The following is a 26,209-nucleotide window of genomic DNA, read 5'->3' on the forward strand; positions in this document are numbered from 1 at the left end:
TTTTTTTTCTTCCTATTGATGGTGTGGGATAATGGTGGAAGGAACATACAAAGAGGGTGTGTCTTCATTAGCACTGGCTTTAGGGAACAAGGAAAAGGGAGAACCCGGGAGTACGGGAAGGAGGCTGGGGCAGACAGAAGTCAGAGGCCCATTCCAGCCCAAACGAGAAGCCAGTGAGCAAGCTGGAGACCAGGGATGCTGTGACCAAAGCAGAGAGGAATGGGCGGGGTGGTGCTGACACCCCAGCCCCGTTCTGCCTGCCAGAGCCCCACTTACCAGGCCCGAGTCCCCAGAGGTCCCCTCCTACTCCCTTCTCGATTCCCTTCCTTAGAGGCAGGTCTGTGGCTTGGCTGGGAACTCCAGGGACTGAGGGAGCACTGCAACTGTGGGACCGGCGCATAGCTAAAAGCCGGCGGGCCATAGGGCCCCGCGGAGGAGGCCCCAGCAGGCGGACCAGGAGGCCGAAGCCTCCCGACGCTCCCAGCCTGTTGCTTATTCATTCAGAGTGGGAAAGCGCCAGCCGAGCGGCCAGCCAGTGCGGGGCTGGCCATGTAAGGCCCACAGGCGGTCCTGCCCGCCCGGTGCCCTGCGGAGAGCCTCGTGCAGCCCTGGGCACCGCCCCTGCCCTGCCCTGACCCCTTGGCCTCGAAATGCTGTCATCGGAGGAGCCGTCCCGCTCGGGACAAGGCCAGCATGGACAAAGCTAGAGCTGGGGCAAGCAAGGAGCCTTCCTGTCCTCGAGGCCGTGGGAAGAGAAGCACGCCCAGGGGGCCACTCCTGAGAGCCTCTCTGTCCACCAGGCCTCTGCAGAGGGGTCACCATGGCTCTGGCCCGAGGCAGCCGGCAGCTGGGGGCCCTGGTGTGGGGCGCCTGCCTGTGCGTGCTAGTGCACGGGCAGCAGGCGCAGCCCGGGCAGGGCTCGGACCCCGCCCGCTGGCGGCAGCTGATCCAGTGGGAGAACAACGGGCAGGTGTACAGCTTGCTCAACTCGGGCTCAGAGTACGTGCCGGCCGGGTCTCAGCGCTCCGAGGGTAGCTCCCGGGTGCTGCTGGCCGGCGCGCCCCAGGCCCAGCAGCGGCGCGGCCACGGGAACCCCCGGCGTCGGCAGGCGCCGTCCCTGCCCCTGCCAGGGCGCGTGGGCTCGGACACCGTGCGCGGCCAGGCGCGGCACCCATTCGGCTTTGGCCAGGTGCCCGACAATTGGCGCGAGGTGGCCGTCGGGGACAGCACAGGCATAGCCCGGGCCCGCACCTCCGTCTCCCAGCAACGGCACGGGGGCTCCGCCTCCTCGGTCTCGGCTTCGGCCTTCGCCAGCACCTACCGCCAGCAGCCCTCCTACCCGCAGCAGTTCCCCTACCCGCAGGCGCCCTTCGTCAGCCAGTACGAGAACTACGACCCCGCGTCGCGGACCTACGACCAGGGTTTCGTGTACTACCGGCCCGCGGGCGGCGGCATGGGCGCGGGGGCGGCGGCCGTGGCCTCGGCGGGGGTCATCTACCCCTACCAGCCCCGGGCGCGCTACGAGGAGTACGGCGGCGGCGAAGAGCTGCCCGAGTACCCGCCGCAGGGCTTCTACCCCGCACCCGAGAGGCCCTACGCGCCGCCGCCGCCGCCGCCGCCGCCCCCCGACGGCCTGGACCGCCGCTACTCGCACAGCCTGTACAGCGAGGGCACCCCCGGCTTCGAGCAGGCCTACCATGACCCCGGCCCCGAGGCGGCGCAGGCCTACGGCGGAGACCCACGCCTGAGCTGGTACCCGCCCTACGCCAACCCGCCGCCCGAGGCGTACGGGCCGCCGCGCGCGCTGGAGCCGCCCTACCTGCCCGTGCGCAGCTCCGACACGCCCCCGCCGGGTGGGGAACGGAACGGCGCGCAGCAGGGCCGCCTCAGCGTGGGCAGCGTGTACCGGCCCAACCAGAACGGCCGCGGTGAGTACCGCCCCCGACGCCCCTCCGGCCGCGCGTGCCCCTGGCCACTGGAAACTGCTCCGGGCCCCGGGCCCCTCCTCAGAACTTCCCGGAGGCCTCCCCTGAGCTGCTAAGCACCGAGCAGCGCCCCCTCCCGACTTCCCCCGACCCAGCCAACAGCACCCCACTGGCATCTCACCTCCCAGCTTAACCTGCACCCAGGCATCATCAGTGCCAGGGGTTGGCCAGGCAGGTATGGGCTCTGATCCTGGCTTTGGTGGAGGGACTAGCCGAGCTTTGGGAGGAGGCGCGCCTTCTGCACTTGGCTTGGGTCATCTGAGGACAAAAGGAAGGAGCCCCTCATCCACCTTCTCCCTCATTTCAATGAGGGCATCTTCTTCCCCACTTAGAGATGTTCTATGCCAGCTCACAGGGTGAGGCAAGGAGCATCAGAAACCTGAGTCTTCAGGACCAGAAAGGCCTTAAGGGATGCCCCTGGAGGTGTGGCAGGTTGCCCATTACTGGGCATGTGTGAGCTTGGCCTGAGTGCGCAGGAGGTTAGAGGGGAGCGTGTGCTCCAGGCAGGAGTCCGGACTTCCTCGGGGGAGTCTGCAAGGCTGGGGCAAGAAAGACCAGCCAGGCACTGGCCTGGGTGCAGAATTTCAGGGGCTACCAAAAAACCCAGTAGTTGAGATGAGTAATATTGAGATGTATTTTTTTTAAGTCAAAATTAATGCAAAAAAAAAACCCTGTGATAAAGGAAATATCCAAATTTTAAATAGAGTCAGTAAGAGTGGTATGCCGAGCCATATTGGAGCCTGAGGCTAACTGAAAAATCAGCAACACGGATCCTGTCTTTATTTGAAATTTGGATATTTTGTTCGTTACAATAGTTTTGCATTTTTATTTTAAAAACTATTGTGTTAAATATTACTTATCTCTGTTACTGAGTTTTTTTGGCACCCCCTAAAATTTTGCAACCCGAGCAAAAAAACAAAAAACAAACAAAAAAACACCTCACTGGCCTCATTCCCCTCACCCTAGTCCTGGCCCTGGCGGAGAGCCCCAGCTGTGGACAGGACTCCCTCTGGCTTTTCAGGGGGTGAACATACGTCCTCCTCTTGGGAAGGCCCAAGCCCTCTGCACATGAGGACACAGTAGAGAGGCAGCTTCCACACATGCTGTTAGCAGACAGGGCTGCTGTGACAAGTGCTGACTGGTGGGTCTGGCCAGTGCTAGACGGCCATCAGCCATTCTCTGCTGTCCTAGAATCCCCCTCCCTGCTACCGTCTCCATACGGGCAGCTTTTGGGCCAAGGTTTTCTACTCAGTCCCCGATACTTATGCAGTCCAACCCTGCCTTGCCTCTTTCAAGCTGTCGTCAGTTTCCTCTACCCATAATTCTCTGCTCCCCATTGAGGTTGCTGTGCCTGGCCCACCAAGTAAGGGCTGACTGAGCCCTCCAGTGCCTCAGAGTATAGGTGCTAGCGCCCCAGCCTCCTCCTCAGCCTCTGTCAGCAGAGGGATGATGCCTTGTCTCCAGCCAAGCAGACCTCAGTGAGGGGCTGCTGCTCATGGGGTGCCTGTCTCCCTGGGTACTGCTGGAGGCCAAGACTAGGGAATAGGAGTGTCTCCACTGGGAACACCCACTCTATCACATCCAAGGTGTCGCTTTTGAGTTGTGTGCTGAATCCCACTTTAAGAACCTACAGGAGCTCAGGAAAAATCAGATGGCAGGTTCTTCTGTGGTGTGATGAAGGATGCATCCACCTGCTCTGGTCCTTACCAGGTACTTGCAGCATCCCTGCAGAAGAGCACGTTATAGCCATCCATCAGCTGCTCTAGGGCCCCTTGGGGGATAGGATGTTTTACCTAGAGGGTGCTAAACTTTTGCAGTGGCTTTTCTTAGAATGTAAGACCTCAGCATGAGGCTCAGCCTGATGGGCCCCACCTCTGGGCAGAGAAAACTGAGTCCTCAAATGCCACAGTACTGGCAGAGGCATGCCTGGGACTTGGCATCTGGGCACCAAGTCAGTGGGTTTTCTAGGGCCTGTCTTTGGGCTGTTAGTTCTTAAGGAAGCCAGTTGGTTGAGAGGGGAATGGGAGAGGGCAAGGCCATGTCTGAAGTGGGGGTGCTTGGTGCTTAGCAGACCTCTGGCCACTACCCCTGAGCCCCACAGTTCATTTTGGGTCAAAAACATTTCTCCCCTGAAGGTAGCATCCTAGGTGCCAAGCTGAGTGTGCTCACATGCATCAAGTCCAGGCCCTTCCCTGGGGCAGTCTACCAGGAGGGGCATCTCAGTGCTGTGATTAGGCAAGCATTGGTGGGGCCAGGGGCTTTGTGAGCCCAGAGGAAGGCCCTCCCAGTCAGGGGCTAGGGCTCAGGGAGACTTCCAGAGGAAGCAGTGTCTAAGCATTGCTGCAAGAGATGGTCATCAGCACCATCCAGGTGCCCCTTCCCCTGATCATTGAGGGTGTGGGGTGGGAGTGTGTTTTTTGCTGGGGAGGGGGTTGTAGGCTAGTTTAGGGCTCACAAAGAGGCCAGAGAGGGAGCAGTAGTCTCTCCCATCATTTATTCCTCCCTCCCCACCCTGCTAGGCCAGACCGTGGAAAATCCCAGCCCAGGGAAGGCCAAGCCTTGTGCTTGAGATCAGACCCCCAGGCCTGGTGTGGGAGCCCAAGGCGGATTCTCCGAGACTGACTTCATTCCTCCTGGCCACACACCCAGGGGTCTGAGGCTGGGCGCTGGCAGCCTGCGCATGTGTGTGGGCGTGGACGTGTCCTCACAACACCAAGCACATGTGAGCACCACCCACCTCCCTCCATGGGTGGGTGGTTTCCAAGCGCCTGTCCTGAGCCCAGTTTCTTCCTCGGGTACCTGTGCCCTCTTCCTTCCCACGCTGGGCACTGAGACTGCCCAAGGCTTCCTGCAGTACCAGTCTCTCCAACTCTGAAACATGAAACTGAAGAAACTAGAGGAAACAGAGGCCCGGAGAGGGTCACATACTTTGCCTGGCTCTCATAGCAAATCCTTGAAGAGAGGCCTGGAGGGTGGCCAGCCACTTCCCAGGCCCAGCTAGGTCTCCTGCACTGTGTCGGCTCCCTCGATGTGACCTCTCCCTCTACCATCAACCAGGCCCTCCTCTCCTGGGATCCTTGCCTCAGCTCCTGCCTCCCTGGAGTTTCAGCTTGTCTGAGCTGGGGGTCTTAGTGCCACTTAAGAAGCCCAACAACCCCAGAAGACCAAAGCTCCCCTCCCAAGGCCTTACCCTCCCACTCCCCGCCTGACTCACCGGCTCTGGCAATTCTGTGAAAGGAACATGGAACAGGCAGCCCTGGGCATCCTCCCAGGGCATCTCGGATGGCTGTGCTAGCCTTGCCTGGCATGTGTCCTCTACCCCTGACCTCACATGGCCAATCAGAGGCCAGGAGAGAACTGCAGCTGCCTCCTCCCTGGTCCCTTGCTCCCAGTCTCTCCCTCTTCAGTCTGTCCTACACGTGGGGCAGATAAACCCCTGCAGTCTGACCAGGTTACTCCTCTGCTCAAGAAGATTCTGTAGCTCCTCAGGGCCTTTAGGACAAAATCTAGTGTCTCAGCCTAGCACTCCAGAGCTAGAGGCACCTCCTTCCTGTCCTTTCTTCCTCCTTTTCTCAAGCCTCCACAGCCCCTATGGGACCATGCTCTCGTGGGCCTAGATGTTACACCTCCCTAGACACATGCAAGGGTGTTTCTGTACCCCCTTCTCTGTCCAGCCTCCTGCACCCAAGAGGCCAGACCTGTCTGGACCCTCAGTCCCTGAGAGCAGCCCTGGCTGCCTGCTACAGCCTCTCCTGCCTGAGCCCCTAGCTCACCTGGGCCTGCTCCACCCCACCTCCACAGGCTGCCTGCCCACCTCTGCCCTCCAGGTCACTCACCTTCCCCTGCAGAATTTGGAGTAGATGCAGGGAAGGACCAAAGCAGGCTTCACCCAACAAGCTTCCAGAGTTAGAGCCCAGAGGCAGGGATAATAATACCAACTTGGCCATTTGCTGAAGACCACTTCCTGGGCTTAGTGACTTCAGTGTGCAGTTTCATTCATCCTCACAACCTCCTAATGAGGTGCAGATTATGGTCCTCCTGGTGTAGATGAGAAAACTGAGGCCTAGGGAGGTGGCACAGAAGGGTACAGCCGAGCTTGAATTCAAACTGAACCTGTGCTCTCTGCATCACAGTGAGATGACCCAGGAGGATGCCATGTTCAGCCTGCGGGCGGGGTGGGGCAGGGCGTGAGCATGGACCCCTCTGCCAGCTTTGCCTCTGTGGTCCTCACCTCCCCCACCTTCATCCAGAGGAAGAATTATGCTTGCATTTGCTGAGTGCATTATACATCATCTCCTTTAATTCCCAGGTCCTAGCCAGGTACTGTTATTTGTCCCATGTTGCAGATATGGTGACAAGCTCACTTGCTGACTTTTAGTAGTGGAACCAGGATTTGAGTCTGTGTGACTCTATCCTGAGTTCTTAACAACCATGCATTTAAAAAAAAATTTACGTATTATTGCTTATCTCGTACACCTCATTTATTCACTCATTCATTTGGTCATTCATTCATTCAACAGATATTTGACTGCTAGATTCTGGGCACTGGTTGTGACAGGGTGAGATGGGACAGTGAGTGTGAAAGACTTTGGAAGCAGAGTCTCTCCCCAGTGCGGGGTTAGGGTGTAGCCTGGTCATGGTCATTGCAGATTCCAGAACGTTTGTGTAACAAACACTCATATGGTGCATACTAAGTGCCGGACACTGTTCTTGGAGCTTTGCAGTTAGAATCACTTAATCCCTGTGACAACCCTGGGATTGTTATCCCCATTTTGCAGATGAGGAAACTGAGGCCCTGAGAAGTTAAGTGACTTGCCCTGGAGGCAGAATCACAGATCAGCATCCCTCCTTCCTTCCCTGAAGTTGTCTCAGATTGTTCCTTCAGAAAGAAAAAGAGTCTTCAGGCTTAGAAAGCTATGTCGGATCAGACAAGCTGTGGAAACGGAGGATTCTGGGCCCTCCTCCTGCCTCCCTGTTTCTCCTTTGAGAGTCATCAGTGTCTGAACAAACAAGTGGAGTCCTAAGCAGCCTCATTCCAGGCAGACTTCCTGTCTCCTCTCTTATCAGCCACTCGCAAGGCACCTTCTCTCTCCCCTGCTCTCAAACTGGACCATCCCTGCAAGAAGAGACAGCTCCTGTTTTCAATAATAAGAATAAGAATATCTGATATTTATTGAACAGACACTATGCTAAGCATTTTATTTTTCTCATTTAATTCCCACAACAGCCTTGTGAGATAAATAGTATTATCATCTCCATTTTATAGATGAGGAAACTTAGGCTCGGAGAAATTAAATAACTCACCCAAGGTCTCAGGGTTAATGAGTAGCCAAGCTTAGACCTAGGCTGCCTGTCCAATCCAGTGGGCCCTGGCCTCATTCTGCTCTGTCTCTTAGGGATGGGTGTTTTATATTCTGTGTCACCTGTCTCTGTGTTCACTGTTCCCCTGAGGTGTAAACACCTGAAAAAAACAAAATTTGGGTTTTTGCCTCAAGTTTGCAGGCCCCACAGAGTTGCTGGGGATGGTGGCAGAGCAGGGTTGGGAGCCATTAGTGCCTTTGTGGGCACCAGGTTACTGCTAGACTTGACCTGTGAGCTCTGGCTTTTTGTCCTCTCTCCTTCCTAACCTCAGGGGTCCCCACTGCAGCGTCCTCTGGTCTCAGAAGGGGTACCCCTCTCCAGTAGCTCCCTAGTAGCTCCTGAGTCCATTCTACCTCCTTTCTAAGCTGGGAACACGTGGAAGACTTCCCAGGACAGTGGCTGACATGGGCAGGAGAGGAAAGGGACAGGGAGGGAGCTGGGGTCCACCCAGGCGGCCCACACCTGCTTCCAATTGCTGTGCCCCGCATTCCTGCAGAAGAGCAGTCAGGGTTGGGATGCTAGAAAGAGAGGTTTGGACTTGCCCCTCCCCTGGCCCTGACCTAGCCGCCTCATTTCCACAGGCAGCTGGACCAAGGGCCTTCTTTTTGTCGGGACTTATGATCACAGGGCGAGGGTTGGGTGTGGGTCCCTCTCCCTCTTGCTGATGGGCACCCAGAAACTGGGCATTGCGGTACCACTTGGAAATGGGGAGGGGGTGTCAGAATGCCAAAGCGGGAAGAGACACAGGATGGGAAAGCGAAGCCCCAGAGGCCTTTGCCATCCAAACCTCAGGAGACAACCCATCCTTCCCCCTGCTTGTGGGCCAGCTGGAACCACAGGTTTTCCAAACCCAAAGCAAATCCTCTTGCAAAAGAAAGGACTTTGGGAATCAATTCCAGACCCTGCTTGACAATGAAGTCTGTGCTCACACAGGCAGTGCCACCAGACCTTTTATGGAGTGTGGACATTGGCTTACACACTTGTCAAGGGCATACAGGTGCTAGGCCCTGAGCTGGGCATGGAGAATTTCAGGGGCATCCCAGACCCCTCCCTGGCCTCACTGACGTCTCAGCCTGGCAGTGAGAAAACAGACACCTGGGGTGCAGAGTGGCCCAAGTCCACGTCTGTCTTTGCCAGCTCTCAGCACCTGCTGTGCACCTGGGAGATGTGCGCCAGAAGCTGAGTACAGGCAAAAGACAATACCACTCACCCCTGCCCTCATGGGCTCTTGCCTGGCTGTGGAAGGCAGATCTCATCTCATGAGGAAATAGGGCAGATATCATCTCGTGAGGAAATAGTCATTTAACAGATATTTATTGAGCAACTTACTGTATGCTTGGCACCATTCTAGAGCTGGGTATTCGTTCGTGAAAAGAAAGAGACAAAATTCTTGCCCTTGTGGATCTTCTATTTTCATGTATAAACATAATAAATATGTAAAAAAATAGAAGGTACTAAGTGCTGTGGAAAAATAGAGATAGGTAAGGAAGATCGGGAGTGTAGGAGAGGGGCAGGTTGCAAAGGTGGTCACACCTCATGAAGATGACATTTGAGCAAAGACTTGACGCATATGAGTGAGCCGTGCAGCTGTCTGCAGGAAAAGCATTCCAGATAGGAAGACAGCCAGTGCAAGGCCCTGAGGCAGGAGTTCCCTGGGGTTTTCAGGTGTGCTCCAGTGTGGTTAGAACAGAGTGGCGTGGAAATGGGGGTATAACAGGGGACAGGTCAGAGAGGAAATGGGGTCTGGGTCATGGGGAGCTTGTCGGCCATTGTGAGGGGTTTGCCTTTTATTTTCTGTGCATCCCTTTTACTCATAGTTTGAACTGAGCAGAAACATGGATCCCTGACTGCTAAACAGGGCCCCTGACTGCTGTGCCAGGAGTGGACAGTGGAGAGTCAGCCAGGGAAACCGAGAGGAGGCTGTTCCAGAGACTAGGAAGAGTGTGGAGGAAGCCAGCTTTAGGGTATGTTCTTGAGATAGAGCTGAGGGGATTTTCTGCTGGGTTGGATACGGGGTATGAAAGAAAGAGAGGTGTCAGGGATCACACAGTGGTTTATGGCTGGTGTGGCTGGAAGGATGCAATTGCCTTGAGCTGAGATGGGAAGGCTGTGGGCAGAGTAAGTTTTGTAAGAAATATGAAAATTTCAGGTCACTGTGCAGGGCCTGAAAGGGCAAGGAGGGAACCCCTGGAGTGACTGAAGCATCAGGGGAAGCTTCTAGAGGTGGGGTAGGGGGCACCAGGCAGGGCCTGCAAGGGCAGAGAGGGCTCAGGGGCAGGGGTTGGGTTCACGCTGAGAAGAAATGGGCATTAGGTGTGCAGAGAGGCAGCAGAGGCTTGGCCTCTGAGCAGGGAGCTGACCTCCCCATTGGTTAGCCTCCTCTGCCTTCGCCTCAGCCCAACCTGCCTCCCAGGCAGCTGGTGCAATCAAGCACAACTTACAAATCCCCTTCTGTGAGTCAAGCCCTTCTGCTGCTAACTGTCTCTCCCCATTGGTGGGGTGGACAGGTGAGTGCTGTAAAAGGGTGCGGGGTGGTGGTGGAGGGGTGGTCAGGACTGACAGGGTAGGCTTTGGAGCTAAAGACTGTGTGCCCCTGCATTGGTAGAGCTGGTGTGTGTGTGTGTGTGTGTGTGTGTGTGCACCTGCACGCTCATGCACATGCATAGCTGGGAATTCCAGGAAAAGGGCACCATGGGGTCAGGGGGTAGAAAAGGTTGGGGTGTGCTGCTAGAGACCTGCCTACTGATCCTTAGGATTAAGAGTTCTGGAAGGCTATGTAAGGTCAAACCACAGACGGCTTTAGCTGCCACTCTGAGACTTCTGGGCTTGATTCTGTGGGCAATGGGGAGCCATTGAAGACTCTGGGCCTGGCTTGATGGCTGTCCTAGCTCTCAGGCTTGAGCTGGATTACTCCTTCATTATGGGGCAAAGTGGAATCTGCAGCCACCTTGCCTGCCTGCTCACCAAGCAGGTGTGGCACCGCCAGGCCAGTGCTGACAAGTTAATTTCCTGATTATGAGATAATCATTTCCTAGGGAATTGGGCAGCCAGCTCCCGCCCTGGAGGCCTCTCTGGCTCATCTTTATTCAAGGCCCTGCTCTGCAGAGCTTTCTGCTTCTCCGCCACCTAGGGGTTCCTCTGGAGTCTGGCTGTGCTAGCCAAAACATCCCGCTCAGCACATATTTCACAAACAACTGACCAGTTCCTGCTGGACTTTGTTTATCCTCCAGCCCTGGGCTCAAGATATTAGGACTCTTTTGCATTCCACTTTCCATCATTTGCCCCTCATGAGAAGGAGGCTTGGAGAGGAAAGATTTCAGAGACAAGGTTTACTGAACCCACAAAAAAGGGGAAGCCAAGAGGGAAACAGGTGAGGTGTGGACGAGCAATGGGAAGGCAGCCACAGGGCCCTCGGTGCCAAGCAGCCTCCAGGAACCACTGGGCAGGAGGGAACAGATTTCGAATGAAGCAGGAAGGATTTAGGTCAGATGGTGGGAGAATTTCCTGACTGCTAAAGTATCATCTGTAGGGGTTGTGAGAGGGCTCCGACTCTTGCCCAAGGCTGGAGAATGAACTGAACAGCTCCTAAAAAGTATTTTAATCTCCAAGTGTTTATCGATCTATCCAACCTGTGTTCAGGGGCCAGCTAGTTCAGTCTCCCTCATCATCCGGATGGGGAAAGTGAGCCTCAGAAAGGGGACTGGGGAGACTGGACAATACAGTGAACTCACCTCTGGAGCCTCCCCGCTGAGAAGGCCCCAGCTGCATCCCACCAGGGAAGGGGCAGATGGTCTTTGTCCTCCGGTTCCCGAGGGCAGGCACGGGAGCCGTCAGCAGCTCCAGACCCAGCGTTGAGCAGGAGGACAGGGTGGGCTTGTCCCGAGCACACAGGCCCCAAGAGTCAGTGTGACAGGTTCCTCCTACTGTGCCCCTGCACACTCCCACAGAGGAAGCTCCAGGGGCAGAGCCAGGATATAGAACATTGGTTCTGTCTTCTCGGCTCTGTGTCTTCACTGTCCTGGAGGCTTGAAGGGGCTGCTGTAGCTAAAAGGCTTACCCCACACCAGTGGCTGGCTGTCTCCCTGTGGAACGAATGGCCCTGGGACCCTATTCCCTCGCACCCAGCTCCTCCCCAGCCAAGCATCCTGGCTTTGGCCATCTCAAGGGTCTTCGCCGCCCCGTGACTCAGCATCCCTGCCATCCTGGCCCTGGCTCTGTGTAGCCTGCATCTGAGGAAGAATGCCCACAGAGGCCGGCACAGGGCCTCAGGCCCCGAGTCAGGTGGAGGACAATTAGAAGTGGAAGAATGGAGACCATGAAGCCTGAAGTGGGGCTGGGTCAACCCAAGGCCACACAGAAGGCCTATGACACAGTAGGGCAAGACCCCAGGCTCCTGTCTCCCTCCTGGGAGCAAGAAATTGATGGCGGCCAGGGTTTCCCTGGGTAATCTGAGCAAGCCCATCCGCCCAGTCTTTGGGTGGTGAGACCTGCCCCAGCCTACCCCCCACCAGTGGTGCTGGGGGCTTGGGAGAAGACTGAGTGGGGCTGTAGGTGACCCAGGGAGCTGGCTGTGTATCTTCACCAGGCCCAGGAGGGACACGTACAGCCGTTCACTGTAGCATGTTTGTGGAGCAGGGAGTTAGAGGCGACCTGGGGGTCTAAAACAGGAGGCTGGCTGGGCGCAGTCATTCACACCTGTAATCCCAGCACTTTGGGAGGCCAAGGCGGGTGGAACACTTGAGGTCAGGAGTTCGAGACCAGCCTGGCCAACGTGGTGAAACCCCATCTCCACTAAAAATACAAAATTTAGCCAGGCATGGTGGCACACACCTGTAATCCCAGCTACTCGGGAGTCTGAGGCAGGAGAATTGCTCAAACCCGGTAGGTGGAAGTTGCAGTGAGCTAAGATGGCACCATTGCACTCCAGCCTGGGCAACAGAGCTAGACTCTGTATCTATCTATCTATCTATCTATCTATCTATCTATCTATCTATCTAGGTAGATAGATAGAACAGGAGGCCAGCTAGAAGGGACATAGAGGATGCACATCGTGGAATCCTATGTAGCAGTGACAGGCAGTGAACTAGATAGACCTTAAAAGTTTACATGGACTGGGCGCAGTGGCTCACGCCATAACCTCAGCACTTTGGGAGGCTGAGGTAGGCAGATCACCTAAGGTCAGGAATTCGAGACCAGCCTGGCCAACACGGTGAAACCCTGTCTCTACTGAAAATACAAAAATTAGCCAGGTATGGTGGCATGTGCCTGTGGTCCTAGCTACTTGGGAAGCTGAGATGGAAGGATCGCTCGAACCCAGGAAGCGGATGTTGCAGTGAGCCGAGATCACACCACTGCCCTCCAGCCTGGGCTGATGGTTTCCCCTGTATTTGGAGTAAGCAAAAAGACCTCACTTGGCCGGGTGCGGTGGTTCATGCCTGCAATCCCAGGACTTTGGGAGGCTGAGGCAGGAGGATCACTTGAGCCCAGGAGATCAAGACTGCAGTTAGCCATGTTCACGCCACTGCATTCCAGCCTGGACAACAGAGCAAGACCCTGTCTCAAAGAAAAAAGAAAACGTGGAAGTGGCATGGGGAGCTGGATATGTACCTTCACCAGGTCCAGGATCTTCCTTTAAAATGCATACTTTTTGAGGTGAGGGCTGATCACACAGTCTGATAGTAACTGGACTTCACCCAACATTGGCCACTCTGCTTGGGGGGCCTGTTGTACCCTACAAGCCAAAAATTGCAGACTAGCCTCCCTACTACACTGATCGTGTCCACCAGCCCCCAACTCAATCAACCCTTCTTTATCCCCTTCCAACATCACATTATCCCCCAGCCCCAAGCCCTGCAGAGGGGCCAAGAGCCCAAGCCTGCAGGCCTGGCTGCTGACGAAATGTCCCCTGGGAGAGCTGCCCAGAGAAGGAGCCATTGTTCCTTCCTAGAAAAACATACCAGCTGTGGGAGGGGGTCTGCTATTCCCTGGGACCTCGGCAAGGATCCTGAGGGTGAGGCAGGGGGGCCGGGCCTGAACTCCTGAGGCTGCTCCTTTCCAGCAGCTTCCCCGAGCTGCCGCCTCTTGTGTCACCCCCACGGCCAAGAGGGTGTGACAGAGGTGGAGCACAGAGAGGGGGCCGTTGGGGGAGTCACAGGAGGCCCCGGTGATGGTTAGAGATGTAGAACAAAGAAAATTACAAAATAATGGTAAGAGTGATTCCATTTAAGTTCTAGAAAAGGCATAACTAATCTACAATGATTAGAAGCAGAGCAGTGGCTGCCTGGGGTGGCGGAGGCGGGGAGTGGACTTACAGGGAAGGGGCCAGAGGGTGACGGAAACAATCCACAGCTTGATTGTGGTGGAAGCCACACGGCTTTATACATTTGTTGGAAACAATCCACAGCTTGATTGTGGTGGAAGCCACACGGCTTTATACATTTGTTAGAACTTACCAAACTGTACACCTAAAATCTGTGCATTTCACTGTGTATAGATTATAGCTGAAAAAGTTTATTTTTATAAAAAGAGTGACAAGAGGAGTCCTGGGAGGGCAAGGAGACCTAGGATCTCCTCCTGGGGTACCCCGGCTCCCTGTGTGACCCTGCGCAGATTTATGGGCCTGAGCCTCAGTTTCCTCCGGTGCTTCCAAAGACATTATGTGCATTGGTGTCTTGGGGGCAGGACATGGAAAACACTTTGGGTTGCCTAGAACAGTTATTAAAGAGGCTCTCCTGACAGAGCCTGAGGGGCTTTGGACCAGTCACCCCCAAAACAAAAGTTGCTCCACTGAGGGCGAGTAGGACTCAGGGCCTGCCCATAGAATGCCGTCTGGAGCGGAGGAGACACACACAGGTTAGTATGGTGAAATCTAAGTGTAGATCAATACAGATGGGGTAGTGAGAGAGGAGAATTGTGTGCAGTCTGAGATATCATTGCAATCAGGGGAGACTTCCCGCAACAAGAGGCCCCTGCCTGAGCCTGAGATTCCTCAACAGTAAGAGGAAGAAGATGATCATCTGTGGCGCGGGTCAAGGCTCAGATTGTGACCAGCAGCCCCAAGCTGTTTGTCCTTAGTCTCTCTTCCAATTCTCCACATGCAGTACTCTACAAATGCCCCTCCTCCATAACTCTGGCACTTATAACCCTACCCCACTCAGTTTTAATCAGAAAGGCTGGATGATATCACAGCAATTCCTTTTTTTTTTTTTTTCTTTAGCTGAAGAGCTTTAGTCCATCATCAGGGGACAAACAGAAATGAGACTGAGATTCAGAACTGCTGATAGGCATCAGACCTCGGTCTGTGACCAGGATCAGAGCTCGGTGTGTGACCAGCGTCGGGACTCAGACTGTGATCAGGGTCAAGGCTCAGGGTGTGCCCAGGGCCAGGGTTCAGTGTGTGACCAAGGTCAACGCTTAATGTGACCAGGGTCAGAGGTTAGTCTGTGACCAAGGTCAGGGCACAGACTGATCAGGCACAGGGCTCAGTGTGTGTACATAGTCAGGGCTGGGACAGGCCAGGAACAGCATTGGCCCTCACTGGCCCCACCTAGCCTCTTCCTCCCTGCTCCTCCAACTTCCCTGGGTTGCATAGCCAGCTCATGAAATAGCCTAGATAGGAAGGGTCAGGCCAGAAAAGCTTTACGGAGCCATCTGTGCAGTATTTCTTGAAACTGGGCCTGGGGTGGGGGCAGCAAGCTGTCTGATGTCAAATGCTGGGTCTCCTGAGTCTTAAGGCCCAGCTACCCCACCCTATACGCAGCTGAGGGAAAGGCACTGGGTGATGGGGAAGGGGCCCATCCCTCTCGTCCTCACCCCTCCCCCAGAGGCTTCCAGGGTCCAGAGAGTGAGAACCAGCTCCCAGCTGGCTTGAGGGCCTATGGGTCCCTTGGGAAATGACTGCAAACATTCCTAGGGGCTCAAGTAACAGGGCCTAGGCCGGCCAAGGAGTCCCCCACCAGCCAGGAGCCACCTCATCCTCACCCACCCTTGCACTCCAAGCTTCCTCATCATTCCAAGTAGGTGAGATCACCCTGGCTGCCTGGACCAGGCTCCCCCATGAGGCCCAGGCCCCAGGGAGAGCAAAGCTAGGGTCTGGGAACTCAGGGTGGTGTGGGGTGGGGGACATGGAGGCAGACACTTCTGCCGATGGCTTAGAAGCCAGCCTTCCCCTCCTTGGCCTCATCTTCCAGACCTAAAAGCTGATGAGAGGGTCTTGGCAGCAGGAAAGAGGTGGGAAATCCCTCCATGGGACTCAAGTCCTCCCACGTTGCCTGCTCTCACCCTTCCTGAATCCCTCAAGAGCAGAGCACTTCAAAGAAACTAAGAGGAGCTTACAGCCTCATCTTATCACTTACCTGACAGAATCCCTAGGCCCAGAGAGGAGACGGAATTAGAGGCCCCAGGACCACTCCCCTTTAAGTCAGTGGCTGGGCTGGGATAGAGCCCAGGGCCCTGGAGTCCCCCCTGCCCACACCTACCCCTGCCTGCACCCACCCCAGCTCACACCCCGTCACTCCAACATTAAGAGATTCCTCCTTCATTCCAATGCGGGATGGAGTCTGGACACCTAAGTTTGGTTTCTGCTTATTCCTAGTAACTCCTGTTCAGACTAATGCATGCCCAGGGAGGAAGGTGGAGGGGCAGGAACAGGATGGACAGGCCCCGGGCTCTGGCACATCCTGGGGAACAAGGGACCACAAGGACGGGGGCAGCCTCCAGACTTCCCCTGGGCGCTTGACCCCAGGCCTTGCAGGGGAGGGAGCCAGGGCCTCCCTCAGGTTGGTGGCCAGAGGTTGCAGACAGAGGAGGGTGTGGTTAAGTCTAGGAGGCTGATGGCAGGAAGTGGTGGCAGGTGATGGGGGACGGGGGTACGGGGAGGAGTGGCTGCACCAGGCAGAAAGGAATCCTGAGAAGGTCGGGCTGGGTGCCCAGGCTGAGAATCCTGCCCTGTCAGCAGCCTGCTCTGGGGAAGTGTTTTCCTTCTAGCCCATCCCTTCCCGCCCACCCTGACTCCTGCCAGCCTGCATCCACCTGGCTCTGCCCGTGAACCTTCAGGGACGCACTCCAGGCCAGAAGCCCAGGGCTCTCTTGGTGGTTCACAAAGAATGCTGACTGCAGGGATGAGAAGAACGGAGGGTGTCTGGGGGCTGCTGTCCAGAGGCCTGGGGAGTAAGGACTCGAGGGAGTGCCTCTGTCAGGAAATTACGTGGTTCACTCATTCCTGCCTCCAGGCCTTTGTTCGTGCTGTTCCCCCTGCCAAGGACACCCTTTCCTGCTCTCTGGTTCTCTAAATCCTGCCCCATCTCCCAGATCTTGTTCATGTCCAAGCTTTTCCAGGAAGTCTTAGCAGCTCCCACACCTCAGAGCTCGAGATGTAAGCTCTTGCTGCCTGACTTCCCTGACCCCACACCTGGGCCCAGGACCCAACGCCCAAGGAAAATGGCAAAGGGTTTTGGGGTATGAGAGGATGTTTGGGGTGTGAGGAGGTCTCTGGGCATTAGCAGTGGCCAACCTGACGCTCTCAATGTCATGCTCTTCCTCCCTCCCCGCTTCTCTCCCACTGCCCACTCCAGGTCTCCCTGACTTGGTCCCAGACCCCAACTATGTGCAAGCATCCACTTATGTGCAGAGAGCCCACCTGTACTCCCTGCGCTGTGCTGCGGAGGAGAAGTGTCTGGCCAGGTAAGGAGCTGAGGCAGAAGTGTAGAGTGTTGGGATAGTCCCCAGGAGTCACCCAGAACCCGGCCTAGCTGTGGCTGCCAGCTAGGCTGTCTGCAAGCTGATGACCCTGGCCAAGTGCCCCAGCCTCCCAGGACCCTGACCTTTTCATCAGTGAGCCTTGTCTGCCCCAAGGGAGTCAGGAGGGGAGGGGAGCAAGTGGGGGTCCAGCATTTCTGTATACTGTACCTCACTACACAAGGAACTTCACTTTTACTGTGGCACTTCATCTTTATACGAGCCCTAAAGGCATGGGTTGCCCGCTCAGGAAACTGAGGAGCAATGAAAGGAACTCAAACATTTTGGATCTGAGCTATTTAATGAGAAGGTTCCTTTTGGGAGCCCAGGCTTCCAGTGGTCATACAGGGACCCAGGGAAGTCCTATTGGGTGGATGTACCTGCAGGACAGAGCCCAGGACTATGGAGCCATGTCCACAGAGGACAGTTGTGGCTTTGGCTGGCCCAGGCTGCCTCTGCCTAGTCACAGCAGGGGCAGTGAGCCCGGGGGACAAAGAAGCTTCAGTTATATGTTGCACTGGAAAGAGGGGAAGGAGACCAGTTTCCATGAACCCAGAAGGTGAGCACAGCTGGCTCGCCATTATTCATGGGTGATCCTCTTGCAGTGTTTGCTTCTAATTTATAAGCAGTTCATATTTTGCTGGAATATAGGTGCTTTGGGGATACCTCCCTGGGCTAAAATAATTAGTTAAGATGTTATCTGCTTCTTTTGGTAATATCCCTCTATGTTGAAAGCACCTATTTTTCTTAATTACCTGCTTCTTGGACATTTGAACTCTCTGTTTAGTTTGACTTTTTACTATCTAGGAAACTCTTTAGAATCTCAACATTTTCTCATTTCTAGAACTTCTAGTTCATTGCCACTATAAGTAGCTGATCATAAACCCTTATCTGTCTGTAACAAGATAAAGAGCTTGAACCAGAATGTAACTCAACTCACTCCTTCATTGAGAAAGTCTTGCTTTAAAAAAAGAAAAAGCGTCTGCTGAACTAAGCACAGTGATTAGTAATGTTGTCGATGTACATTCTGGTGCAAGTTCCCGATCCCATCCCAGACTGGCAGCAGTGTGGGAACTGCCCCTGGTCCAGGGACCGCAGGCTGAGTACCACTCAGCCAGCCTGTCTGGGCAGTTCTTGTCTTGTTTCAGTTGTCCTGGGGAAGAGAGCATAATGGTCCTGCTGGAATTCCTCCAGCAATGAGGAACTTACAGCCTCCATGACAGCCCTTCCAGTCTTAAGAGAATTAGTCAAAGTCAAACTATTAATATCACTGCCTCTTCATGAAGGATCCTGAGTGCCCGGACCTGCGCTCCCAGCTGGGGAGAGGAGGCAGCCTGTCCTCTGTCCTGGAGGGTCTCCTGGTACAGCTGGAGAGAACAGCCCTCACCTGTACCCCAGTGACAGAACCAAGACACGAATGGGACAAGAGCCAGAAGGACTGGTTCACAGGCCAGGGCTGCTGGAGGTCAGAGGAGGGAGGGGTCAGCAAGGGCTGAGGCCTCAGAGGAGGTGGGTGTGGGAGTTCAGACCTGGAGAATCCTGCAAAACTGGAGCCCTGGGGCAGGAGGGCCCTCTGAGATCATTTCAAGTATGGGCCGCAGGCTGGTGCCAGTTCACATGCTGCAGGCAGAACCCAGAGAAGAAAAGGGACCCGTTCCAAGTCTCACCGCCAGTTTGTGGCCAAGCTGGGCCTAGAACCTAGACCCTTATGGTTTCCCACGGTGTGCTGAGCTGAACAGAAAGGCAGGATTTAACTGAACAGAGGGAAGGAGGATGTTTTGTTTCAACCCAGACATAGACAGATTCCAAGCCTCCCCCAGACAAGGCTGAGGGCCTTTCATCCTGGCAGACAGTCTGAGCCGCCTGTTGTCCAGACATTCTCTCAAAGAGAGTGCTAATCCCTACGACTGGCCACCGCTCCCCTCTGGCCTTAGGACCGGACCTTAATGAGTGCCAGGGAAGAGCCCCTGAGGCCAACAGAGTTAGCTGTCAGCCGTCAGCTGAAGAGGGGAGGGGCCTTCAGCCACCCCTTCCTGTTCCTACCACACATGTGTGTGCATGTGTGTGTATGTGTGCATGTGTGTGTGTCTCCCCTCCCTGCAGCCCTTTGTTCCTCTTTCCACCCTTTTCCTTTTGTCACAAGGCCTGCCTCAGTTGGAAATCTGGAGTCAGCAGGTGAATTGCGAGCAGGCAATTCATACCAGACCCACGTTCCCTGAATGGAAAAGGGCAGGTTGCCAGCCTGAAGCCATGCAATCAGGGAGAGGTGGTCTGGACCCAGTGCAAGATGTAGGTGGTATCGGGTTGTGCCGCAGTCAGTGCTGTTAGAGCTCACAGGCAATCCGGATCCTCTGTGTAGAGCAATCAGGGCAGACTTCCTGGAGGAGGGGACTTTTGAGTTGACTCTAGGAGACTGGGTGAGTTTTGGAATTCTGGGTCAAGCAAACAGCATGGGCAAAAGTATGGGTCAGGGAAAAAGTTCAGCCTGTTTGGAAAATAGGCTTTGAAGCAGGAACCCAGGGTGTGTGGGGGAGTGGAAGGGCAGATGGGACTAGAAAAGTGAAGAGGCTTTGACCAGAGGACTTCAAGTCTGTTTTTCAGGCCCACACCCAAGACATGGCATACTTTGGTCAACAATTAGGGCTCTGTCTTGTTATCAGAGACTTATCAGAATCTCCTGGATAGGACTTTTTTTTTTCTTTTTTTAGAAAGGGGGTCTCACTCTGTTGCCCAGACTGGAGTGCAGCAGCACAATTATAGCTCATTGCAGCCTCAAACTCCTGGGCTCAAAGGATCAGTCTTCAAGTAGCTGGGACTACAGGCATAAGCCACCTTACCTGGCTAATTTTTTAATTTTTTAAAAATTTCTTTAATTAAATTAATTTTTTAAATTTTAATTTCTCACTATGTTGCCCAGACTGGTCTCAAACTATTGGCCTCAAGTGATCTTCCTGCCTCGACCTCCCAAAGCTCTGTAATTACAGGCCTGAGCCAAAGTGCCTGGCCCCCGCAATAGGGCTGTTTTTCAGTGGCCCTTCAGAGATTGCTATGTGTTCCTATACCTAGGAGCTGACCCCAGCTGAGTCACCTGCAGGTATCAGGGACACTGCCATACCTGGTACCACTTTAGAAAGATGCTGTTGGCAGCTGGTGGCCACATGGTGGAGGCCAGAAAGGAGGGGACAGCCAGGATTTCACGGGGTCAGAAGACAGAGGAAGAGGCCTGAGCCTCTGCCACAATTCGAGGAGACAGAGGAGAAGATCTTCAGGGACAAGGAGTGGGGCTGCAGAACCAGTGGCCAAGGGCTGGGGGTGGGGCTGAGGGGGCCCATGCTGGGTTCTGGTGTCACCGTGCCCCAACCACCCCTCATCTCCCCCGCTGTCCCTGCAGCACAGCCTATGCCCCTGAGGCCACCGACTACGACGTGCGGGTGCTGCTGCGCTTCCCCCAGCGTGTGAAGAACCAGGGCACAGCGGACTTCCTCCCCAACCGGCCACGGCACACCTGGGAGTGGCACAGCTGCCACCAGTGAGTGGGGAGGAGCTGGGCCCGTCCTCTTCCACTTCTCCTCTGGGCCAGGGACCTTGGTGCCTGAGCTCCCCTCCCACCACGAGCACTCTGGGAGACACAGATACTGGATTAGAGGGCCCGGGGAGGTGTTATCTGCCAACTCTTTTCACCGGGGCAAGTGTTTCTCAGAGAAGCCTTAGCCAAAGCTAGGCTGGAAGATGGATATAGAAGGATTGGTCTCAGTAAGGAATGGAAATGTCTGGAATACAGGGCATTGCCCAGTGAGGCCATTACAGGTGGGAGCCCAAAAAGGAAGTGAGGGGTCTAGAGCATGTGCTGTCCTGGAGCGACCCAGCTAGGTGGGGAGCACAGGGGGGCCACCCCACAGTACTCAGGGGACAGGAGAGCCTAGACCGGCCAGGAGGCTGCGCCACAGCAGGGTCACCTGAGCCCATCTCAGGATGGGGACAGGATGAGAGGCCCAGGGAAGACTAGGCCCTCTTCTTTCTCCTTCTCTCCTCTGCCCCTAGACATTATCACAGCATGGACGAGTTCAGCCACTACGACCTACTGGATGCCGCCACAGGCAAGAAGGTGGCCGAGGGCCACAAGGCCAGTTTCTGCCTGGAGGACAGCACCTGTGACTTCGGCAACCTCAAGCGCTATGCATGCACCTCTCATACCCAGGTTGGGCTGGAGAGATGGGGTTTGGGGCATGGGAGGATGAGGAGTTGGGGAGGCAAAGAGCGAGGCCCACTGAAGCCGGCTGAGGCCCAGCTAGTGCCAAGGCTTCTGGCCACTCAGCTCTGCTCACAGTGAAGGTCTTCTCACCAGTCCTCAGGCTGCCACACTGCCCTGCAGGGACTGTTCCCTCCCTGCTCAAGCCCCTTTCCCATGCTATTCCAGGTGATCTGCTCATGGAGAGAAGGAAACATTGCAACAGTCTGCAGAGCAACACGTCCTATTGGGCTGTTCACCCACCCATATCCCTCTTTCCATCAGCCAACCTAAATATCCACAAACTGACCATCTGTCCTGTCTCTTTTTATCCATTCTGCCATCCATCTCGTCCCTCCCACCTGGCTATTAGATATCTCTGTCTTTCCTCTGGTCCATCTAGCCAGTGGCTTTAGGAAGGGGTGGACCCACCCTGAGCAGTTGCCCTGGGCCGGGGTCAGGGGAGAAACCCAGGGGAAGGTAGGCCCGAAACTCCTGAAAGTGGGTGTTGGGTGGCTCTGGGAAACAAGCAGCATCACAGCCGCTCCTCTTGTCCCTTTCCCAGGGCCTGAGCCCAGGCTGCTATGACACCTACAATGCGGACATTGACTGCCAGTGGATCGACATAACCGAAGTGCAGCCTGGGAACTACATCCTCAAGGTGGGCCTGTGGGTCTGGGGCTTTCCCTCCAACCTGATGTTCATGTCCAGTGTCCCCCTGTTCCTGAAAGAAGCTTCAGCCTCTGGGCCTGTTCCCTTCTCCCCAGCTGCCGAGCAGAGGCAGCATCTGAGGCATCACTTGAGGTTTAGGCTTCCCAGCCGAAGGTTTAGGTCTCAGGCTGACATAGCCTCTCTTTCCATAAAGAACCCAGGAAACCTTTGCCCCAGCTGTGGTAATGCTAGAGGCAGTGGTGACACTGTCTCCCTAAGTGACAGAGGACCAGAGAGAGCAAGGAAGACTTGGAGAGCCATGTGGTCTATCTTCCTGTCTTTGGACAGGGCAGACTTTGTATCATTTGGGAGACAGATGAGAGGCCCTCAGCTCTTTATAGGAACCCCTGCAAAGCCAAGGGCTCCTGTGACTAAGACCCTTTTAGCCTGAACCCCTCCTGCTCTAATGGACACTCACTCCATCACCTCTTCCCTTGGTTGAGGGAAAAGTAGAAAAGCATATTAACAACACACATCCAGACTTGGTACATCTGTGTAGGCCAGGTTGTCATGGGCCCACCTGGGGAAGCCATGTCTCAGCCTCCTCCACACAGGTATGAAATGAGTAGGGATCATTCCACCAGTTCATCTGGACCCACTCAGAAGCAGAAAAGCAGCTCAGTTAAGGCAGAGCTGTGAAGCCAGGTTTGCAGGCGGAGGCCTTCCCTGCAGAAAGTCAGCAGGTGGAGAGATGCATCCAGCAGCGGTTCTCTGCGGTTCCCTCCTGAGTGCTCCTCAGCAGGCTCCAAGCTTGCTCCTCCAGGGCCTGGGGTTGTCCAGTATATTTTTTCTTTTCCTCATTCATCCACTCAATCAACATGTAGGAAGTCGCCTCTGAGTTCTAGGCACTAGACACACAAACCACATAAGCAATGCAGTTCACAGTCCTTGCCCTTTGGGAATATACCAGGATTTGAAAGTTGCATCCCTGCATCTGTTCTTAGATGTTCTGCAAATAAAGCTGGCCCTACCCTAGTTAATCCAACATTTAAAAGTGTTGTATCCCAACAGCTCCTTTTCAGACAAAAAGCATAGATCATACTCGGGCCATCATCTCAGTGAATGTTGGGCACGTGGGGCTCCAGAGCAGGGGATCAGACAGGCCCTCGATCAGTCACCTAGACAGGGATGCATAGGGAATGACTTTGAGCCTTGGAGTTGGGGAGACCAGGTGTTGAATCCCGGCTCAGCTCCTCATTACTGCATTCCCTTGGGCAGGATCCAACCTCTCTGACCCCAAATGCCCCATGCAGGGCCCACCTGGCATAGGCTCTAGCTCTAGGGAAACATCCAATCTTCTGATAAGGGGGATCAGATGATGTTTTCTTGGATTACCAGCTGCCTCTTCTTTCCCCTCTGTGTCTCTCTAGCAGTGTGTCTCTGTTCTCCCTCTCTCTGTCAGCTCTCTGTCTGTCTGTCTGCCTCTTTACCACCTTCTCTGGTGAGCAGTTGAGGTGCAGCCCCCCTGACTAGACTCTCTTTCTCCCTGTTTCTCTTCTTCCTCAGGTGCACGTGAACCCAAAGTATATTGTTTTGGAGTCTGACTTCACCAACAACGTGGTGAGATGCAACATTCACTACACAGGTCGCTACGTTTCTACAACAAACTGCAAAATTGTCCAGTAAGAGTTTGCCCACCACCCTTCCTGGCCCTGTCCCTTTCCTGCCTGGGGAGCAGGCAAGGCCACCTGAGATACCTAAGATACCTGCACTTTAGGTCACCTTGATGGCCGAATGCAGCTGCAGCGGGGCCCATCAAAAAGAGCCTTGTCCATGCCAACCCCAAGCTGAGTGTTTACGGTGGGGCTCAGGCTGTAGGGTGTTGATCTGAGGCTGCATCCTGTGGCTCCCTGAGATGTCCCAAGTGAAAACCAGCAGAAGGCAGAGTCATTTGATGCAAGGCCATGAGCTCTGCAGTCCCAGTTCCACAGCTTCCTCACTCTGTGACATTGGGTCACTTCCCTGAGCTACTTTCCTCAACTATAAAATAGGTATTTCCACATAGGCTGGGGATGAGGATCCATAGGCCTGAGGTCTGCATGTTCAACAGCCCAGCACACAGTGGCACACAGTGAACAGCAGCTGTGATCGTTAGTGTCCTTATCAAGTAGACTGGATTAAACAGTCACAGATAGAAGTGATTTTGGTTAAAAGGAGCCATCTTCAGTCCCTAGGCCCCCATTGTAGAAGAAGTCCCTAAAATCTGGACTTGGGATTTTGGCACATGCTGCTGGGTAGGGTCCTCAGTCTTTCTCCTGATTCCCCATGTGAAGTACTTTGCAGAGGGACCCCTTGCTTACAAGCTCACAAGGAAACCCCACCACACTCCAGATCAAAGCAGCCCTTTTCCATTAAGAAAAAAAAAAAAAAATTAGTCCTAGAGCTTTCAGCTTTAGTTCATCAACTGGGAGAAAGGTGGTAGAGATCTCAAGGCCCAGACAGGTATCTTTCCCTAAAAGTGTATACTTATTCATGGATGGCAGGTATGAGAGATTAAGCCTATGACTATGGTCAGGGTGTGGTGTCTGGCCAGGGCCAGGGCTCAGTCTGTGACAAGGGATAGGGGTCAGTGTGTGACCAGGATCAAGGCTCAGTGTGTGACCAGGATCAGGGCTCAGTGTGTACCCAGGGTCAGGGCCCAGTGTGTGACCAGGGTCAGGGCTCAGTCTGTGACCAGAGTCAGGGCCCAGTGTGTAGCCAGGCTCAGGGCTCAATCTGTGACCAGGGTCAGGGCTCTGTGTGTGACCAGGATCAGGGCTCAGTGTGTGACCAGGATCAGGGTTCAGTGTGTGGCCAGGGTCAGGGCTCAATCTGTGACCAGAGCCAGGCTCATTTAGAGACAGCCCTCTCCCACTTGGTTGCTACCATCAACCTAACTGTTCACAGCATGCTGCCACCACATCACAAATATTAAAAATGGGAACAGAAGCCTCTAGTTCAGTGCAGAGATTAGGTTCCTCATAAGTACAATGAGATCAGAATTCCTCAGGGCACACAGCATGTTTGAAAGGATGAACTCGTGTCCCATCACTGGCAATTTGGTTCTTTAGCAGGCCTGGGTTTCCAGCACATTCCTGCTCCTCAGGGCCTGTCTTAGCCATTGAAGACCCAGGGGTCACCAAAGTGGTAGAAGCCATTCTAGGGAAGGAGGAGGAAGGAAGGATGGGGTACCCAGGAAACAAAGGAGGCTGCTGGGGGCTCAGGGAGGCAGGGAGTCCTGCCTGCTGCTGGGAAAGGGGGATGGGAACAGAAACAGCATCCCATGTCCCAGGAGCCTGGAGCAGCCAGGAGAGCTCTCAGCAGGGCAAATGGAGAAGCAGCCTGCGGGGCCCTCCCAGCTCCCCGGGGGCCTGTGGGCAGCAGGGGGAGCCAAAGCCCTTCCTTCCAAGAGCTCTTTACATAAGTGCTTGGAAAGGCCGGGCCTTGTTAGAGTGTCTCAGTCTCTGTGACCCTGACCGCAGGCGGCTGGGCCAGCGTGCACAGGAAGCTGGACAGAGCGTTCCCAGAAAGGCCACGGGACTGACGCCTGTGGGTTTCCATCGTATTTCTGGAGGAAAAAGGAGGCTTAAAAAAAAAAGTACTGAGTTAGAAAAAACAAGAAAGTATTTCCAGACAGTAGCAGCTCTGCTAATGGCCTAGAAAACAATCTGGGACTAGGGCATGGGGAGGGGAATGTGCTGAGACTGTGCCCTGGGTGGGTGGGAGTCCATCAAACCCCTCCTTTTGGAGCTGGGCTGAGGGGGTCGGCACTTTCTCTTGAGGGAAATGTAGGCCCATGCCTGCCCTGCCACGAGGGATCTGGGCTGTGGGAGGAAAGCCCTGGCTGACGAGGCCACAGGGGCCCTACTTTGCAGCCCCTCATTGACCCACTGTCTTTCCTTCCTCAGATCCTGATTTCTGGGAGGGACAGATGGCCAATCTCTCCCCCTCCAAAGCAGGCCCTGCTCCCCGGGCAGCCTCCCGCCGAGGGGCCCAGCCCCCAACCCACAGGCAGGGGCATCCCTCCCTGCCGGCCTCAGGGAGCAAACGTGGATGAAAACCACAGGGATTCCGGATGCCAGACCCCATTTTATACTTCACTTTTCTCTACAGTGTTGTTTTGTTGTTGGTGGTTTTTATTTTTTATACTTTGGCCATACCACAGAGCTAGATTGCCCAGGTCTGGGCTGAATAAAACAAGGTTTTTCTA

General features: G+C 54.9%; 1 protein-coding gene across 1 annotated transcript; it reads left to right on the plus strand.

The window, feature by feature from the left end:
- The first annotated feature begins 262 nt into the window (after positions 1-262).
- Positions 263-26,209, plus strand: LOXL1 (lysyl oxidase like 1). The gene is made up of 7 exons (XM_054451292.2): positions 263-1,928; positions 16,919-17,027; positions 20,473-20,610; positions 21,123-21,279; positions 21,875-21,970; positions 23,527-23,642; positions 25,908-26,209. The coding sequence occupies exons 1-7, from the start codon at positions 821-823 to the stop codon at positions 25,912-25,914; spliced, it is 1,731 nt and encodes a 576-aa protein (XP_054307267.1). The 5' UTR covers positions 263-820; the 3' UTR covers positions 25,915-26,209.

The sequence above is a fragment of the Pongo pygmaeus genome, chromosome 16 (genome assembly GCF_028885625.2).
Source record: "Pongo pygmaeus isolate AG05252 chromosome 16, NHGRI_mPonPyg2-v2.0_pri, whole genome shotgun sequence".
In the NCBI taxonomy this organism is placed as follows: domain Eukaryota; kingdom Metazoa; phylum Chordata; class Mammalia; order Primates; family Hominidae; genus Pongo; species Pongo pygmaeus.

Bases quoted from the DNA above. Each gene is read 5' to 3' on its own strand.
- LOXL1 (XM_054451292.2), top strand. From the start codon at position 821: ATGGCTCTGGCCCGAGGCAGCCGGCAGCTGGGGGCCCTGGTGTGGGGC. The intron at 17,028-20,472 runs GTAAGGAGCTGA...CTGTCCCTGCAG, and splicing joins GAGGAGAAGTGTCTGGCCAG to CACAGCCTATGCCCCTGAGG. The intron at 21,280-21,874 runs GTTGGGCTGGAG...TCCCTTTCCCAG, and splicing joins CATGCACCTCTCATACCCAG to GGCCTGAGCCCAGGCTGCTA.